At 39.4% G+C, this 15,199-nt stretch overlaps 1 protein-coding gene and 1 non-coding gene across 2 annotated transcripts; both read left to right on the top strand.

Moving 5' to 3' along the window:
* Window positions 1-943: 943 nt before the first annotated feature.
* LOC122032085 (LRR receptor-like serine/threonine-protein kinase ER1) lies at window positions 944-8,767 on the top strand. The gene is made up of 27 exons (XM_042591336.1): window positions 944-1,603; window positions 2,435-2,573; window positions 2,676-2,747; window positions 2,848-2,919; window positions 3,079-3,150; window positions 3,246-3,317; window positions 3,389-3,460; window positions 3,598-3,669; window positions 3,752-3,823; window positions 3,898-3,966; window positions 4,059-4,130; window positions 4,294-4,365; window positions 4,653-4,724; window positions 4,799-4,870; window positions 4,962-5,033; window positions 5,117-5,188; window positions 5,868-5,939; window positions 6,038-6,109; window positions 6,183-6,254; window positions 6,353-6,424; window positions 6,537-6,605; window positions 6,688-6,759; window positions 6,910-6,980; window positions 7,178-7,306; window positions 7,382-7,729; window positions 7,816-8,186; window positions 8,256-8,767. The coding sequence occupies exons 1-27, from the start codon at window positions 1,525-1,527 to the stop codon at window positions 8,613-8,615; spliced, it is 2,931 nt and encodes a 976-aa protein (XP_042447270.1). The 5' UTR covers window positions 944-1,524; the 3' UTR covers window positions 8,616-8,767.
* Window positions 8,768-12,674: 3,907 nt separating this feature from the next.
* Window positions 12,675-12,746, top strand: TRNAP-AGG. Its single transcript has one exon. It is a non-coding gene; the product is annotated as a tRNA-Pro (tRNA).
* Window positions 12,747-15,199: the final 2,453 nt, after the last annotated feature.

Raw genomic sequence — 15,199 nt, forward strand, 5'->3', positions numbered from 1 at the left:
TCTTTCTTATCACACTTTCTCTCTCATAATACTTTATCTCTCATCATTATCTTTCATCATATTTTTCTCTCACATTCATCTTCTCTCACATCTAATTTTTTCTCTTATTTTCCTTTAAGGGTAAAAAAGGAAACTTTGATTTATTCCGATAGAAGATATACAACTAACCAAACATTGCTTTTAAGAGTGATATCCATGCTCATACCCATTCCCATTCCACAATACAATGATTCCCATTCCGATTCCTATTCCTAGGAAAGAACCAAACGCCCCCTAAATGTATGCGATGATCAACTTAGAAGTCCAACATATTTTGATTGTACCCCATATTTAAAAGAAAAATTCCTATAAATATATCATAGTTAGGGATTAAATCATGAATACTTAGATGATAATTTGAATGTATTACTGTGACATTATAATCCCAAGAACCACATGATCATCTTCTTAATCCTACATGAAAAGATAAATCACAAAATTATAAAACTTTTTTCTTCTAACTTATCTAAGATTCAAACTCTTATTTATATGATAACAAATCCTTAACTGATAAAATATTACTAAATATCTATCTCTAGGTTAAATAGCAATGTATTTAGAATTTATTTTTTTTAAAATTATAGGGCCATGATTATTTTATCTTTTTATTATTTTTTTACTCCAATATTACGGTACTTTCTCTTAAAAAAAAATTCAACCAAACAATCGAAATAGTACCAACAAGCCAAAAGCCCATGAGTGGAGTGGAGGAGAGGGGAAGGAAACAAAGAGCTTTCGATGCCATGTGATTTTCCATATCCTGTCAGCGACCCAATCCCATTACACACCTCACATGACACCCCTGTCGGTCTGCATGAAGCTTAGTTGAGGCTAAAAGGCACCACACAGGAACGCTCAACTCCACTGCACTGTACTCTACTGCTGCGCTACCACACACACAGCGGGAGAGAGGGGAGGGATCACTCGTCGCTCCTCTGTTATGGAGTAATCAGTAATGGTTAATTGGTTACTAGTTACCAATTTATTTAAAAAGGTCAATGGAAAAACTCCGAAAAAAAATGGAGGAAGAAAAAGTACGAATTTCTGCCACCCCGGCTGCTAATGCCGATGCCATAACCTGCCTGCACCAACCTCTAGCTCCTCTCTCTTTCTCTCTCTCCCAGACAGGCAGCGCAGAGGAGAAGTAAAAGAGGGTGAATGAGCGATGAACTGTATGCAGAGGGGCTGCAGAGTGTGATGTGACCCATCGAACAACCTCATCGTGATGTGATCCCCGTCTCGCTCTTGCTCTCTCTCTCTCTCCCTCTCTCATCTATGAAATCTCCCTCCTTTTCGTTCGCCCAATCCTCCTTGGTACTGCAGCAGCTGCGGCAGTAAGTAGGATTGCAGCTGCGGCAGCGGAAGGAAGAAGACGGCGTTGTTCCTCTCCCTCCCTCGCTCCCATTGCCTCCTTTCCACTGTGGACGACTCCGTTCGGCACGAAAGATCGGATCTTGGATCCCCGCCTCCTAGCGCCTTCCGGCAATGGCTGTGCGGTGGGGCGGGCTCGCTGTCTTGGTCCTGCTCGGGGGTTTGAGCTCCGTACCCGGGGAAGCAAGCGACGGTGAGCCATGAATCCAGCCAAAGTTTGGATTTTTTTTTTTGTTTATTTGTTGTGTCCCGAGAGAATAAATGGGGGATATTAAGGACTGCCTCTCGGATCTTCAGCTTATTATTCTATTCCTATAATCTGTTCGAGGCACACATTACTTCTCTTAATATTTTATCGGGATGGAAGTACACTTTCTGGTCCTGTAATTTCTTATCTCCTTTTGTTTGATCCAACTATGATTCTTTATATTGGTTGGGATCGTTTTTCTTTAATGGCGTCTCCTAAAGACTTAAAACTTCCGCATGTCTATTTCTATTCAACTACTTTGTTAGTGGTTTAGCTTACCTAGCTCTGCAAATTTATCTCCATTTGACGCCAGATTTTCTTGCTTTGCTAGGTCTTTTCAGTGTGCGGTACAAGATTTTATTCTCTCAATGAATAATATATTATATATACTCACGAATCTATGAACACTATCCTGTCCAGTTAAAACACACTCGTTTAAAGTTTTTGTTGTTGTTTTTTTTTCTTTTACTCCTTTGTTTTCCTCTCAGTTTTCGTTCAAGTGCACTACACTATCCAACGTGTCCTCCAATTTTGGTTATTCAAGAAAGATTTCAGCTACAGCCCAACTACGTGGATCTTTTAGTAGCTATGTGATCGCAATATGGTTAGCTTATTAAAAGAGTAGCTTTATTTGTTTTTTAAATTAATGGTCATGCGTTCTAGTGGAACCATATTTTAATATTTTCACTGCTGATCATAAGGATCAATAACTTATAATTATTAATATGGAACCATTTTTAACTATACTCTCCAATCCACCACTTTTTCCTGGTTTAGGTGCCGTATTACTGGAGATCAAGAAGTCATTCCGTAATATAGGCAATATATTGTATGATTGGACGGATGCTCCATCTTCTGACTATTGTTTGTGGCGAGGGGTCGCCTGTGACAATGCAACATTTAGTGTTGTGGCACTGTAAGAATACAAAATCAAAGCTGCTTGTTTATTCTCATGATGGGATGCCTTGAAAGCTTGAATCATGTAATGTTTTTTTTTTCATTTGCTGTGAAATCTCAGTAATCTATCTGGCTTGAATCTTGACGGGGAAATATCTCCTGCTATTGGAAACCTGAAGAGCCTTGTTTCTATGTAAGATACCTCAAATCCATTCCTCTATGACCATGATATATATGTATGCATAACTACCCAAGAGTTGTGCTTTATTTATTTCTCTGGTGTGTCTGAAAAGTGATCTGAAGGCAAATCGATTGTCTGGACAAATTCCAGATGAGATTGGTGCTTGTTCTTCATTGAAAACATTGTGAGTATGATCACTTGAATTCCTTTTCTTAATCACAATCATGGTGTTTTGCTAAATGGCTTTAAAGCTCCTAGAAGTTTATTAATTTGTCTGCTAACTGAGGTGAACCCAAGTGTACCTTCTTTGTTGGGTTAGTTTGCTAATAAATTTGACTCTCAGAGACTTGTCTTACAACAACATCTTCGGGGACATCCCTTTTTCGATATCAAAACTGAAGCAATTGGAGAACTTGTAAGAAACTGATTAGTTGATACACATGTGGTGTAAAAAAGCATTAGTCAGTATTCAGCATTATAATTTGCTGATAACCATCCTCAATTTTGTAGGATATTGAAGAACAATCAATTGGTTGGACCTATTCCATCAACTTTGTCGCAAATTCCAAACTTGAAGATATTGTAAGTATTTTGTTTTCTCATTCACCTATTTATTGAAGGATCTGATTCGTCTACCATTGACCAAACTGCAGGGACCTAGCTCAAAATAAATTGAGTGGCGAAATACCAAGGCTTATCTACTGGAATGAAGTGTTACAGTACTTGTAAGAAGCCCTGGGTTTTTTTATTGGCCACAATTTTACATTATTAGTAGTATTATTACTAGATACCTAATTTGTGTTTTCATATTTTTAGTTTTAATTATACATTTTCCACTGGTGAACTTCATGATTTTTGTCAGGGGGCTCCGCGGTAATAGCTTGGAAGGAAATTTGTCCCCTGATATGTGTCAGTTGACTGGGTTGTGGTACTTGTAAGTTAATGATGTTAAGATTTTCATGACCAATAGGAAAATCAAGTTCTATGATTATTTCTTACAAAAAGAACTCTACCAGTGATGTGAAGAACAACAGCTTGACTGGAAATATCCCGGAGAGCATTGGAAATTGCACCAGTTTTCAGGTTTTGTACGTATCATTTCCATTTTACAAATGAAATTAATATTTCCTTAGCAAAATATAACATCATGTTTGCAATGTAGGGATTTGTCATACAATCAGCTTACTGGAGAAATTCCATTTAATATTGGCTTTTTGCAAGTTGCTACACTGTAAGGGGCAGTAATCTTATTTATTGTCTAGAATGGTCGACTGATTCTTGAATCATAAACATGAAGATTGTTATTAATATAATCCATGTTAGATCTTTGCAAGGGAACAAATTTACTGGACCCATTCCACCTGTGATTGGTTTGATGCAAGCTCTTGCCGTACTGTAAGATACAAGACTAATTCGTCATTACTTTCTTTCTTTGATCATTCTGTTCCATATGCTTAGATTGCACTAGGTTAAATTTTGGTTTTTTAGCAGTCACAATATTGAAACTCTGTTCATAGTAAGATTCCAATGTTTGATTGCTACTATTATTGTATTTCAGAGATTTGAGTTGCAATCTTCTTAGTGGACCAATTCCTCCTATTTTGGGTAACTTGACCTATACTGAGAAACTGTAAGTCTTAAATAGTTGGTTACAAATCTTGTTTCGCAAGTATATTGTTGATAGAGTATTAAATTCTGTTGAAGATGATTGTTCTTTATCTCACATTAATTTGGCCTGCTTTGCTAAGGTTAGAAATATTCTCAACGTCATACCTAGATTGATGTCTGACTATATGTTGCATTTTTGTCTAAATGGCATATGGTTCCACAGCTATTAAATTTACATATCCTCAATCATGTTTGTGGTCTGAGATAAGATCTTTCGTCTAAGACATTAATGGCATTTCTGTCAATCAGGTATCTGCAAGGTAACAAGTTGACTGGGTCAATCCCACCGGAGCTTGGTAACATGACAAGGCTTCACTACCTGTAAGCGGATATCTTCACTGCAAAAAATGGTGGATTTATGGTTTTCTAGCATCTAAATTGAATCATTTTTGCAGGGAGCTGAATGATAATCAGCTCACTGGTTACATTCCACCTGAGCTTGGAAGCCTCACTGATTTGTTTGACTTGTATGTCAATTTGGAAGCATTTTGTTGACGTTAGGATTGTGTTAGTTCTTTCACAATATAATTCTAATGATTGTTAATCTAATCTCTGTAGGAATATTGCAAACAACAATCTGGAGGGACCTATTCCTGAAAATTTGAGTTCATGCGTGAATCTAAATAGTTTGTAAGCAGATTCTTTTAATTGATCCAGGTGTCTTATTCATTGTAAGTGTTTTCCATACAACTGATTCCTTGACTGCATTGCAGAAATGCACACGGCAATAAACTACATGGAACCATTCCCCGAGCATTTAAGAAACTAGAGAGCATGACTTATCTGTGAGATGTTATTACTTTGTTTATGCTTTGAAATTCCTCAATATTAACTCTTGATATTTTCAGTGTAGATTCCTGTTTCTTCATGTTTCTAGATCTCACAGTTTCCAATTGAATGTCTTTGTGATTTTAGTTGACCATGGATAAATATGACCGATATTGCTTCCTTTTTGAGCATAAAAACAATATCATCAAGGGTGTTTCACTAGGTTTCTCACAAAATTTACCTCTATAAATCCTGCTAGAGAAACAAAATTTACCTCTATAAAATCCTGCTAGATCATTTAACTTTTACCCGATCTAAACAATTAGATTGGCTATCCAAATAGTCTAGTGTGTGCACTTAAGCAATCTTAATCAAAACTGATATATGAGTTATATGCTTGTCCAAGCTAAAATGTGCATGGGAAGCCTCATGCTTTGTCGCATTCTCTTGTATAATCTCATTTATGCTCCATTGCATTCTCATTTATGATATTAATGTTATATTTGAATTTGCCTGCGTTTAGTATGACAATTTTAAAATTCAAAGTCTATTAGATGGTTGGCTGTAATTTTTGAAGGTTAAAGAGTCTTCAGTTAGCTTCAGTGCTACGCTAATATCATATACAACAATTGGTAAACCTTAAACTACCAACATTTAATTGATTGCTTAATAAGAAGAAACTTGTTGGGAATGCAGGAACCTCTCATCAAACAGATTAAAGGGATCTATACCCATTGAATTGTCAAAAATCAGTAATTTGGACACTCTGTGAGTAATCTTATTGAGTTCAAGTCACTAAGAGCAACTATGGCATTGCACTACATTTTTTTTTGTTCACTTCATAACATGAGACTGATTTTCTGCAGAGACATATCGGGCAATGAGATGAATGGTCCCATACCTCCCTCTATTGGTGGTTTAGAACACCTTCTGAAATTGTGTGTTCTTTTTCTCTAAAATATACTTAACCATTCTAGACTTCCTCTGATGGTTTTATCTACCAATTTATAGGAATTTGAGCAACAACCAAATTTCTGGTAACATACCTGCTGAATTCGGAAACTTGAGGAGTATTGAGGAGATGTAAGATACATTACTATTTTGCTAGGGTCTTGTAGATATCTATATTTGTTTCTACATGTAACTCTATTGATTTTGTTTATTCTCGGTGTAAATTTCAGTGATTTGTCAAAAAACTACTTGTCCGATACGATTCCTGAGGAACTTGGACTGCTTCAGAATCTGGTCACACTGTATACCTCTTTCTGAATGTATTTGCTGTTTATTTTTGAAACCACTAAATCAGCCACTTTGAAAGATTAGAGAAATTTTATTCTGCCGCATGAATGCTAAATTTTGTTGCAGGAATTTGGAAAACAACAATTTGTCTGGTGGTATCACAACTCTCACTAACTGCCCAGGTCTCATCGCCCTGTAAGTGACACTAGAAAGATCACAGTTTCTGTGTCTTGAAAATGAAATATTTGATTCTAATTGATTTGGTTTCGGCAAACAGGAATCTGTCCAATAATAATTTAGTTGGTGATGTTCCCACAGATTACAACTTCTCCCGATTTTCTCCCGAAAGGTGAGAAATTGTAAACTATTCATGATTTAATTCCTTAGTAAGAATCCACCTTCTGTTGCTCATTGCATAGCATGTTAATCTCTCATGTTCCTGTTTCTAAGATTGATCATTAGGACTTTTTAACTAATCCTTTTCCTACTTTTTGCACAGTTTTATAGGAAATCCTGGTCTTTGTGGCTATTGGCTAAGCTCTCCTTGCCACTTCCATCCACCACATAGAGGTATAACTCTTTGTACAATAATCTAGGAATTTCCTAGAAGCACCTGCTATTTGTTGTTTGTATTTTGTACGAATCTATGAATTTCCCTCACAAAACTGTATTAATTGCTTATACTGTCTTTCTTAAAGTACAATATATAGATTGCAACAGAACATACTATCAACTAAGCTGATAGAGTTTTTTTCCCCTCAATGCAGCTCCATTCTCAAAAGCTGCCATTTGGGGCTGTGCCTTGGGAGCTTTGTTAATCCTTTTGGTGGTCTTAGTCCTCGCCTGTCGGCCACACAGACAAACTCCATTTTCAGATGGCTCACTACAAAAACCAGGTAACCTTGTGGATGATTGTGCTGTAAAACAGTTTAATCAATGTGTTCATATTTAATCTGCTTGTAATATTGCAGTCAATACTATTTCTCCAAAGCTGGTGGTCCTTCACATGAATATGGCTCTTCATGTGTATGAGGATATTATGAGAATGACAGAAAACCTCAGTGAGAAATATATTATTGGTTATGGTGCATCAAGCACAGTATACAAGTGTGTTCTGAAGAGCTGCAAGCCAGTAGCTATCAAGAGATTGTATTCTCAGCATCCCCACAACTTGAAGGAATTCGAAACCGAACTCGAGACGGTGGGGAGTATCAAGCATAGAAATCTGGTCAGCCTCCAAGGATACTCCTTGTCCCCCTTCGGCAACCTCCTCTTTTATGATTACATGGAGAATGGCAGCCTATGGGATATCCTACATGGTATTGCATTCTTTCTATAATTTCATGTTTGATTATTGGAGAAGCCATGGCAAATGACCTCTTTTTTTTTTCCTTCTAACTTATAGGTCCTACAAAGAAGAAAAAGCTGGATTGGGATGCACGGCTTTGTATCGCCCTTGGTTCGGCGCAAGGCCTGGCTTACCTCCACCACGACTGTAGCCCTCGAATCATACATCGAGATGTCAAGTCGTCGAACATACTCCTGGACAAAGATTATGAACCTCATCTCACAGATTTTGGCATTGCAAAGAGTCTTTGCATCTCCAAGACTCACACGTCCACCTATGTGATGGGCACAATCGGATACATTGATCCGGAGTATGCTCGGACGTCTAGATTGAACGAGAAATCTGATGTTTATAGCTTCGGCATTGTTCTACTCGAGCTTCTGACCGGGAGGAAGGCTGTCGACAATGAGTCTAATCTTCATCAGTTGGTAATCATCTTAAGTAATATATATTGGCAAGGTTATGCAACGGCTCATTCATTTGTGCTTCTTTAACAGATTTTGTGCAAGGCCTCTAGCAATGCTGTCATGGAGACGGTAGATCCGGACGTCTCCTCCACATGCAAAGATCTCGGGGACGTGAAGAAGGTTTTTCAACTGGCACTCCTCTGCACCAAAAGGCAACCCTCAGACCGGCCGACGATGCACGAGGTGAGCCGCGTGCTCGGATGTCTTGTGCAGCCAGATCCAACCCCAAAGCAGGCAGCTCAACTGCCGCTGCCGCAAGTGCCCAGCTACGTCGATGAGTATGCTAACCTCAAGACACAGAACGCCCTCAGCTGTGTTACCTCACAGAGCACGTCCGACGCGCAGCTCTTCCTCAAGTTCGGCGAGGTGATATCGCAAAATTCCATTTAAAACCAATCAGAATTGCACTATGTAATATGTTTTGGCACAAGATGATTAGCCACAATATAGTGGAGTAGAGGGATCTCTTGTGTTGCTCTAAAATTAACGTAGGGAATGCTGCTATGTTTTGTTATATAAGGAATAGATTACTGACAGTGTCACACTTAGGGGCGGGGGGTGGGGTGGAGATGAGATCTTCTGTCTTAAAAATGTCGTGTCATTGTGTCTCAGCATCGATCGGACGGTTATGATATTTGCATATACACTGTATTCTTGAGATGTGATTTAGTTCATTCGATCGGCGTTGGGACATGGGGATACGGTATTTTTGGGACAGAGGATCTCATCTTGGTGGGGTGGGCCTTTGTGTTGAGTTGAGATCTTCTGTCCTTAAAATGATGTTTTCATGTCTTCTTGTTGATTGGAAGGGATAAATCATATTTCAAGAATGCAATGTATATCATGAGGTTATCATGATCGACGAGAGGATATAGGGACACATCATTTTAGAGACAAATAATCTCAACTCCTTTATGGTCTGGGGGCGCCGTTACAGGGCAGGAACAAGGTAATCATTCACTGAGCGAAGGAGGACAGGGATGAGCTGTGGCGGTAAGGCGTGTGGGTCCGACGCGGCCTGACGAGCGTCCTTGCCGACGGTGGATTCTCGTGAGCTCTGAGTTATGGCGTCGCGATGGCTGTCGCTGAGGGGGGTTTGATTATCTCTTATCGGGAAGTGGAGGGCGCTTTGGGGGTGTACGGGTGGCGGCATGGGGACCAGCTCCTTTATTGCGTGAGATAGCCGGGAAAACGTTGGCAGGCCGGCGACGGTTTCAATGAAAGCAGTGAGGGCTGATTGGCTTGTTCTGGACTGTTCCTCCATTGATGATTGATGCCGTTCTCTAGAATGCTGCGAATGGAAAAGCGATAGAAAACGGTGATTTGGAATGTCTGGCCGACAGGCTGCAAATAGACATGGAGTTTCGGTGAATTTTGAATTGGAGAGGGAAAAAACCTGCGTGATCTATTCACTTCTCTTTTTTTATTTTGATTCTGAGTTACACATGTCCTCCTTAGCTTGCATCCAGTCAAAAGTTAAATACTAAGTTATCCGATGTACTGTCCTAGCCGATCAAATCGGAGGTTTGATCAGATGTAATATGTCTATCCTACCATAGTAAAACTAAGTGAAGAGCAGCCGATAGCTTCATTAAGTATGATTGAGTTGGTGACGTCCTGATGAGTTGTCCCAGTCGACATATAACGGGACCCACATTTATATCTTAACGTACTTTTTTAAAAATTTGTACCATCGACAACAAAGAATATTCAGCAAACAAATAGTATTTTAAAAGCTTGCAGCTATCATATCAGATATTTACGTGCTCGTTTAATGGAAGGTATCATAGACACTTTTTGACTTGTCTTTTCCTAAGATATTTTGAAAAACGTGCATATATTTTGGGATGCATGTACAGACATTACAGTGATACTATAAAAGGGGTTCTCATCCACAGATGAAGATATGCGTTATTTACTATTTACATGCTCTAGGCTACTGTTCATTTTTTACTATTCTTCTCCACTGAATCAAGGACTGACATGAGCGTTGGAGGACTAACGTTAGGACCCCTTACTGACCTGACACTAACGCTTCTAGTTTTGCGGGACACCACAGAGTTTTTTTCTAGTCAACAACAGAGCCGCAGACCCATCTAACCGTCTTCTTAATTTTCGGACAGGATCAACGGTATTAAAAAAATGTATCATTCACATTCTTCCACTAGAAAATCACACTTTTCGAGCACAATTTTCAGAGTATGCAAGCCGAGAATAGATCTCTTGATCCATATTTTTGTGGACTAAGGGATGGACCACATGGAATTACGGTCGAATTGTGGCGGTGATCCAGCTGCAATTGATTGCAATCCCTCACTACGTTCACCGTCTCCTAAGGTATAATTTGGATCGGGGCAGTTGGCCGAAAACCGCCCGAAGGCCGCCGATGGTGGGTAAATGACCAGGTTGCTAGTCGTCGAGCAGGAGATGGCCTTCGGGCGGCCTCCGGCCACTCTCTTAGACGCAAACTATAATCTGAGGATGATAAATCTAGGGAGGGATCACAATTAATTATGATTAGATTACCACACGATCCAGCCGCAAGTCTATATGATATATCCCCTGATTCATAAAAAAAATATGGACTAAGAGATCTGCACTCAGTGCAAGCCTGCGTATGGAGAAAAAGAAAAACTCATCAGAGCAACAAAAATATTGTCAGATAGCATATGGTGTCAAGTAGCCCCTAAGAGAGTACTCCTGCAACTCTATATCATCACTTTAATCACTGGCAAAGCACTTGGAATAATTAACACACTAGAAAAGAAATTGACTGAATACTATTCAAATTGTAAACGCATGATGAGCATAGCAATCTAAGTAATCTAATGTGACACCATTCAAATAGAAGATAAATGGTGTGCATAAAATATCAGTTCAATTATCTTACTGAATGCAAGTGATCAGTTTTTTGTTTTTGTCAAAACTATTATAAAGAGTCTATGTAGAGTGAAGATTCATTTAGCTTACAATTAACTTGCATTTCCTGAATAGGAGAGGATGTTGAGAAATATAGAGATAATCTATTGCAATCAACATAAGTTGGTCCATGAAGAGCCTAGGGTCTTCAAACATCAGGAGTTGCGAGAACTGCCAAGCATTAGATGAGACTATCTTCACTATATAACTTTGCTGGAGCTAGCAGGTCCAAACAACAATTTAGATGGGATTACCCTCTTTTGAATCTCTCGTTCCTGTTTTAGCATTCTCTTTCTCTTCAAGCTATTGTCTTTGTCTAGCTAAGTTGGCCTGTTATATGCATGCAACTCTGCGTTGTGAATCACTTAGTCATCCCATTGTGAAAAAACTATCAATATTTCCATAATGGTAAAGGCAAAATCTTCTTAATTAAAAATTCTTAGACGATGAAATTACACATTGAAATGATGACAGAGGTGCTTCTTACATTTGGAAATTACTATAAAATCATTGGGGGTCAATATTTGGATTAGTGAATTTATTGTGTAATTAGTCTATGGTGCCCATCTTTCATAGCTCTTGTATAAACACCATGAAACAACAATATCCAACAATTGAATCAGGGGTGTTTTAGTTATGACGTTGTACCCTTTGACTGAGGTGTCAGGTTCGAGCACCCCCTGTGCAGGCTCTTATCAATTAAGTGGTATTGTTCATCAAAAAATTCCTTCGGGGGTTTCTGATAAAGGGTCGTTTCGGCGGTGGTGTCGGTCACTATAAAAGGTTTACCCATACAATTTTTTAACCGAACCAGAGGTGCTCTGGTTATGACGTTATACCCTTTGACTGAGGTGCCAGGTTCGAGCACCTCCTGCGTAGGCTCTTATCAATTAAGTGGTACAGTTCACCCAAAAATCCCTTCGGGGATTTTTTTATAAGGGGTCGTTTCGGCGGTAGTATCGGTCACTATAAAAAATTTACCCATACAGTTTTCAATCCCGCGGGTCATCCGAGTTGGTATGTGACGGGTGTTGCCACAATGAGATCGCAGGGTCGATCCTCGGGGTAGCTGGGGAATAAATCTTCTATCCCCGTATTATACCCTGTTCATCACATGCTCGCTCAGATGTTACGATTTACCTCCCTCGTGATGACTTTGGATTGAGTACGACGGAAACACTAGGAGTGAGCATTTTACTTTTTTTTTTTTTTTTTTTTTTACCCACAATGAAGCAACAATATTCATATGTAGCCGATCCCAAATAGTTGAAATTCATGAGTCCCACTTCATAGTTTCACAATGAGTTGACCATCACATGTGGTGTAACAAAAAGTTGCTCAAATGCTCCAGATGAAACAAAAATTGCCCGGAGGTACATTTCTTTAAGAATTAACTATACAATAGGTGGACAAATTCGACATAGCCTTTGATGAGATTATTTTTCATTTGCTCGAGCTCCTCCCTAGAAACCTCCGATGACGCTGTGACTGCCTTCTCTTAATCCAAGATTCGAAGGCTTGAGTCAATGTGGGCATTTGGTCTAGTGGTATGATTCTCGCTTAGGGTGCGAGAGGTCCCGAGTTCAATTCTCGGAATGCCCCTATTTTATTTTTTTTGTCTTTTACTTATAATTTTTATCTAGAAAATTGGTAAAACTATTGATCTCTTATGCTGTTTCTACATGGAAGAATAATATTAATCATAATCTCAAAATTCTCTTTAGTTTTCAATGTGGCTGGAAAACAAAAATTTTCAGAATTTAAGGAAAAAAACAGAAGATGGGATTATTGTGCAGCCCTCACACTTCCACTTGATCCCATGAGGAAGGTATTTTTTGTTCATGCACCAATCTTCAAGCATATCTGCATGAGAATCTATAAGCATTTTTCATGCTTCTTTTACTATAACAATCAAGTCTGTTTAGGATTTTATTTTTATATGTTTCTTTTTTAAAAAATCTAATTATTATCAAATGGGTATTAGGAGTCATCCCACCGAGGGATAGAGAACCATCAATGAGCAACACTCCTCATTGTAGTCTAGAAAAACCCCACAGGTTGAACAACACATTTGATATCCCATTTTCATATATGGGACATGAATTGAAACTAGACTTGCCCTCTCATTTTACTTTTGTCCCTAGATACTTCCCTTTGTTTTTGATTTGTCGCTTGACTACGGTAAAGTCGAGGTAAATACTTCTCTCATGTGTTAATCATTATTCCAAAGGCTAGTAGCCGCTTGTGATTTACCTCCTCCGTGTTGACCTTGGGACGGGTTGACGAGGGCGATGGGCCACAATGATTTGCCGCTTGACTATCCACGTCCATCCTCAGGATTGAATTAAATCCTCAGTTGCCGTTTGACTTGCAACTGACAAATTAGTTGAGAGTTCATTCACAATGCGTGATTAATTTCTTTCTCATGGCAGGTCTAAGGCAATAACTTTTTCTCTTCATGAGGTTGCTGATCAGAGAGCTGCACTGCAGACTCGTGTGTATTGATGACTTGCTCGAGCTCAAGCTGCTCATGTACTAGAACAACATGAGAAGTTTGAGAATTTTTTTCGACTGCTCTAACTTTCCAACTTCTCTTTTGACATGCCGTACAAGATCAACTCATCTACTGATACCAAAAGCAAGATGATGATCCGAACTGTCACGAAATCTTCCATAACTTTACAAGTTTCTCAAGCTGGGAACAGAAGCAAAATTAATTAGCCACAATAGTTTGTAAAGTTGAAATATTTGGACAGCATGGTAACAATAATTCTCACAAGTCGTTTTTGCATCAGTTTCCACCTTTTTCATTATGCTAGTATCCCAATTGATACAGGAAACTAGTTTTCCAGTGTCGTCATGTGGTAACTTGAGACCGGTCTGGATAATGATCCACATTTCGACTTGCGTCTTGAGGTGGTATTCCATCCAGTTCTTCCAATATCTAAAGTCCTCGCCGGAAAAGAGTGGCGGGCAGACTATGCTAAACCCTTCTTGGAGAGCCATTGAAGAATCTAGCACACAATAAAACAAAAAACAAATCCCAGGACTTGATCCTGGATTAGCAGTGTGGGATGTATAATAAAAGAAAACAAACTCGAGTGGTGTTGCACCAACTTCGAATAAAAATTGATTCGAACGAGAAAACAGATTGGAATATAGCAATTATACTAATTCTGATCGACTCCGAAAAATTGAAAAGACCACGAAAAAATTTGCTTGACTGATGGTTGCACCAAATCAAAGCGACCCCGCTCTGATACCAATTGTTGGATAGAAAGTGCTAGAAGGGGGGGGGGGGGGGGGTGAATAGCACTCGTGGCTATTTTGTTTCAGATTTGAAAAGCGTTCGAATAAATGCAGCGAAAATAGTAAAGAAAGCAACACAGGAACACAAGTTGGTTACTTGGTTCGGAGCCTGTAGTGACTCCTACTCCAAAGCCCGCGATTGTTAATCGCTTTCGGTGGACAACAACTATAAGCTCGAAAAAGTATTATAAACTAAATACAATTATGAACTGAAATAAACTTTATACCGACAACAACAAAATCGAAACTGAAGCTTCGGGTCGTCGGGATGTCGCTACAGCACTTTGGAAGTTCTCGTTAACAGCTAGTTGCGTAAGGATTGCTTGGATGGTGATTCTTGGACTGCTGCCTCGAGAGCTCCTTTTATACACTGCTGGAGGTGCCTCCAAGCCAGTCCGAGGCGCCTCAAAGCAGCCGAGTCAGCTGCCTGGATCAGCGTTGAAATCTTCTCCTCTGATCCACTTGAAGGCGCCTCCAAGCTGGTCCAAGGCGCCTCAAAGCAGCGGTCCAAGGGGCCTCCAGCTTAGTCCAAGGCGCCTTCAGCTATGCCGCGGAGACTTCGGCTCCTTTGCACCAGAGGCACCTCCAAGCTCCATGGAGGCGCCTCGGATACTGTTCATCCGAGGTATGACTTGCTCCTTTGTTCCTGTAAAATATGTTAGTCCCAAACACATACCCTGCAGAATAAAGTTAGGACATAATAGTCATAGTAAATAAAATATTGACCGTCTCCGGACTGTCCAAGT

This window comes from Zingiber officinale, chromosome 11A (assembly GCF_018446385.1).
Source record: "Zingiber officinale cultivar Zhangliang chromosome 11A, Zo_v1.1, whole genome shotgun sequence".
NCBI classification, from domain to species: domain Eukaryota; kingdom Viridiplantae; phylum Streptophyta; class Magnoliopsida; order Zingiberales; family Zingiberaceae; genus Zingiber; species Zingiber officinale.